The following is a 1,446-nucleotide window of genomic DNA, read 5'->3' as shown; positions in this document are numbered from 1 at the left end:
GAAAGTTTTCACAGCCTATCACCTTATGAGTTTAAGATTGTGGGTTCGATTAGTAGTATGCTCTATCTATTGAATGATCGGGTGGTTTTACGCCGTGTATGACAGAGTTTAAGTGGGTCAGGTAATAAACACATCTGCTGCAAATCTTTATATTAGTGTATAAAGAAAAAAAAAAAAGAAGATAAAGTGACATCAATAATTTTTTAGTTTATAAAGAAAAAAAAAAGATAAAGTGATCCATAATAATTCTAGATAAAAACTAATAAAAACCTATGGATATAAGCATTATTCTTATATCAAACGACAAGCAAGAGTTTTGGAACTTTTCATCGGTTATCCTTGGTATTATTCTTTTATGATATTTACTTGCACAACATTAAAAAATTACGACATGGTCCAAAACAGTCGTCTCAACTCTTAAACCAATCCAAGAGTAGATACTTGATGTTTCCCACCTAACTTCTCTTCGCTGCCTTCCCACGCCTCAACGTTGAAATTCCTCAGTCTGTCTCTCTCCTTGCCATCTATATATACATACACGCGGTTCTTATTATCCCTTCAAGACGTACAGATAGATTAGATAGGTAGACATAGAAATACAGAAAGAGAGAGAGAATCTTTGTGAAGCTATTTTTGGCTCAATAGTAAGATGGAGAACATGAAGAACAACAATAACAAGAAGAATGGAAAGGAAGAAGGGATTGAGCAGCACATGGGTGGTTTGCCTGTTCATAGCCAAGTGAGAAAGATTAAGCAAGAATCGGAGAAGATCATTGATTGGTCCCCAGGGCAGCCGGAGATGAGACCGGTGCTCCGGGAGATCACTCGCCAAATCTCTCGCTCACCGTTGGGGATTTCTTATTGATGTATCTGTTGGGCTGGTGTCTCTTTCTTGGCGTTTGAATTGAAGATGGATGCCTTTGCCATCTTTTTAAAACAGGGTGTTTCTCTGTTTCCTCTGTTTTGCTCCCCTGTTTTGTCCAATAGTTTTAGGCTTTTAGCTCTCTTCTCCCTTGTATATAATTTTTGGGAATATATTATATGGTAGTAGTGTTCCAATACAGACTGACTGGTCTAGGGGATTACTCGAAATTTCTCAGTTTTGATGGTTTCAGTCATGATCTATATAAATATTTATATTGTGGATATATTTTATGCCTTTTTTTATATACGATGTAAGAAAAATAAACGGAGTATTCGAACCATGTGATTATAATGACATGCCTTTATCTCTCTAGATATCTCCCGATTGTCTTTCGTTTATTTTAGTTTTTTTTTTAGTGTTAAGAAAAATAATCGAGATTAATACAAACAATTCACAACCAAATTATTTTTATTTTTCTCTCCTTATACAAATTCAATTGGCATTTCAATAAATTAATAAAGTACAATAACCAACATAAACAAAAAGAATAATAATCAGCAATAATTCAGAAGGAAGACAAC

General features: G+C 34.4%; 1 protein-coding gene across 1 annotated transcript; it reads left to right on the top strand.

The window, feature by feature from the left end:
- Positions 1-546: 546 nt before the first annotated feature.
- On the top strand, positions 547-1,148 carry LOC142631829 (uncharacterized). The gene has a single exon (XM_075806152.1). The coding sequence runs from the start codon at positions 650-652 to the stop codon at positions 863-865; it is 216 nt and encodes a 71-aa protein (XP_075662267.1). The 5' UTR covers positions 547-649; the 3' UTR covers positions 866-1,148.
- Positions 1,149-1,446: the final 298 nt, after the last annotated feature.

Source organism: Castanea sativa, chromosome 4 (genome assembly GCF_040712315.1).
Source record: "Castanea sativa cultivar Marrone di Chiusa Pesio chromosome 4, ASM4071231v1".
NCBI classification, from domain to species: Eukaryota; Viridiplantae; Streptophyta; class Magnoliopsida; order Fagales; family Fagaceae; genus Castanea; species Castanea sativa.
Note: the sequence above shows the minus strand (reverse complement) of the source record. Positions and strands in the feature narration are given on the sequence as shown.

Coding starts and splice junctions, on each gene's coding strand:
- LOC142631829 (XM_075806152.1), top strand. CDS start 650: ATGGAGAACATGAAGAACAACAATAACAAGAAGAATGGAAAGGAAGAA.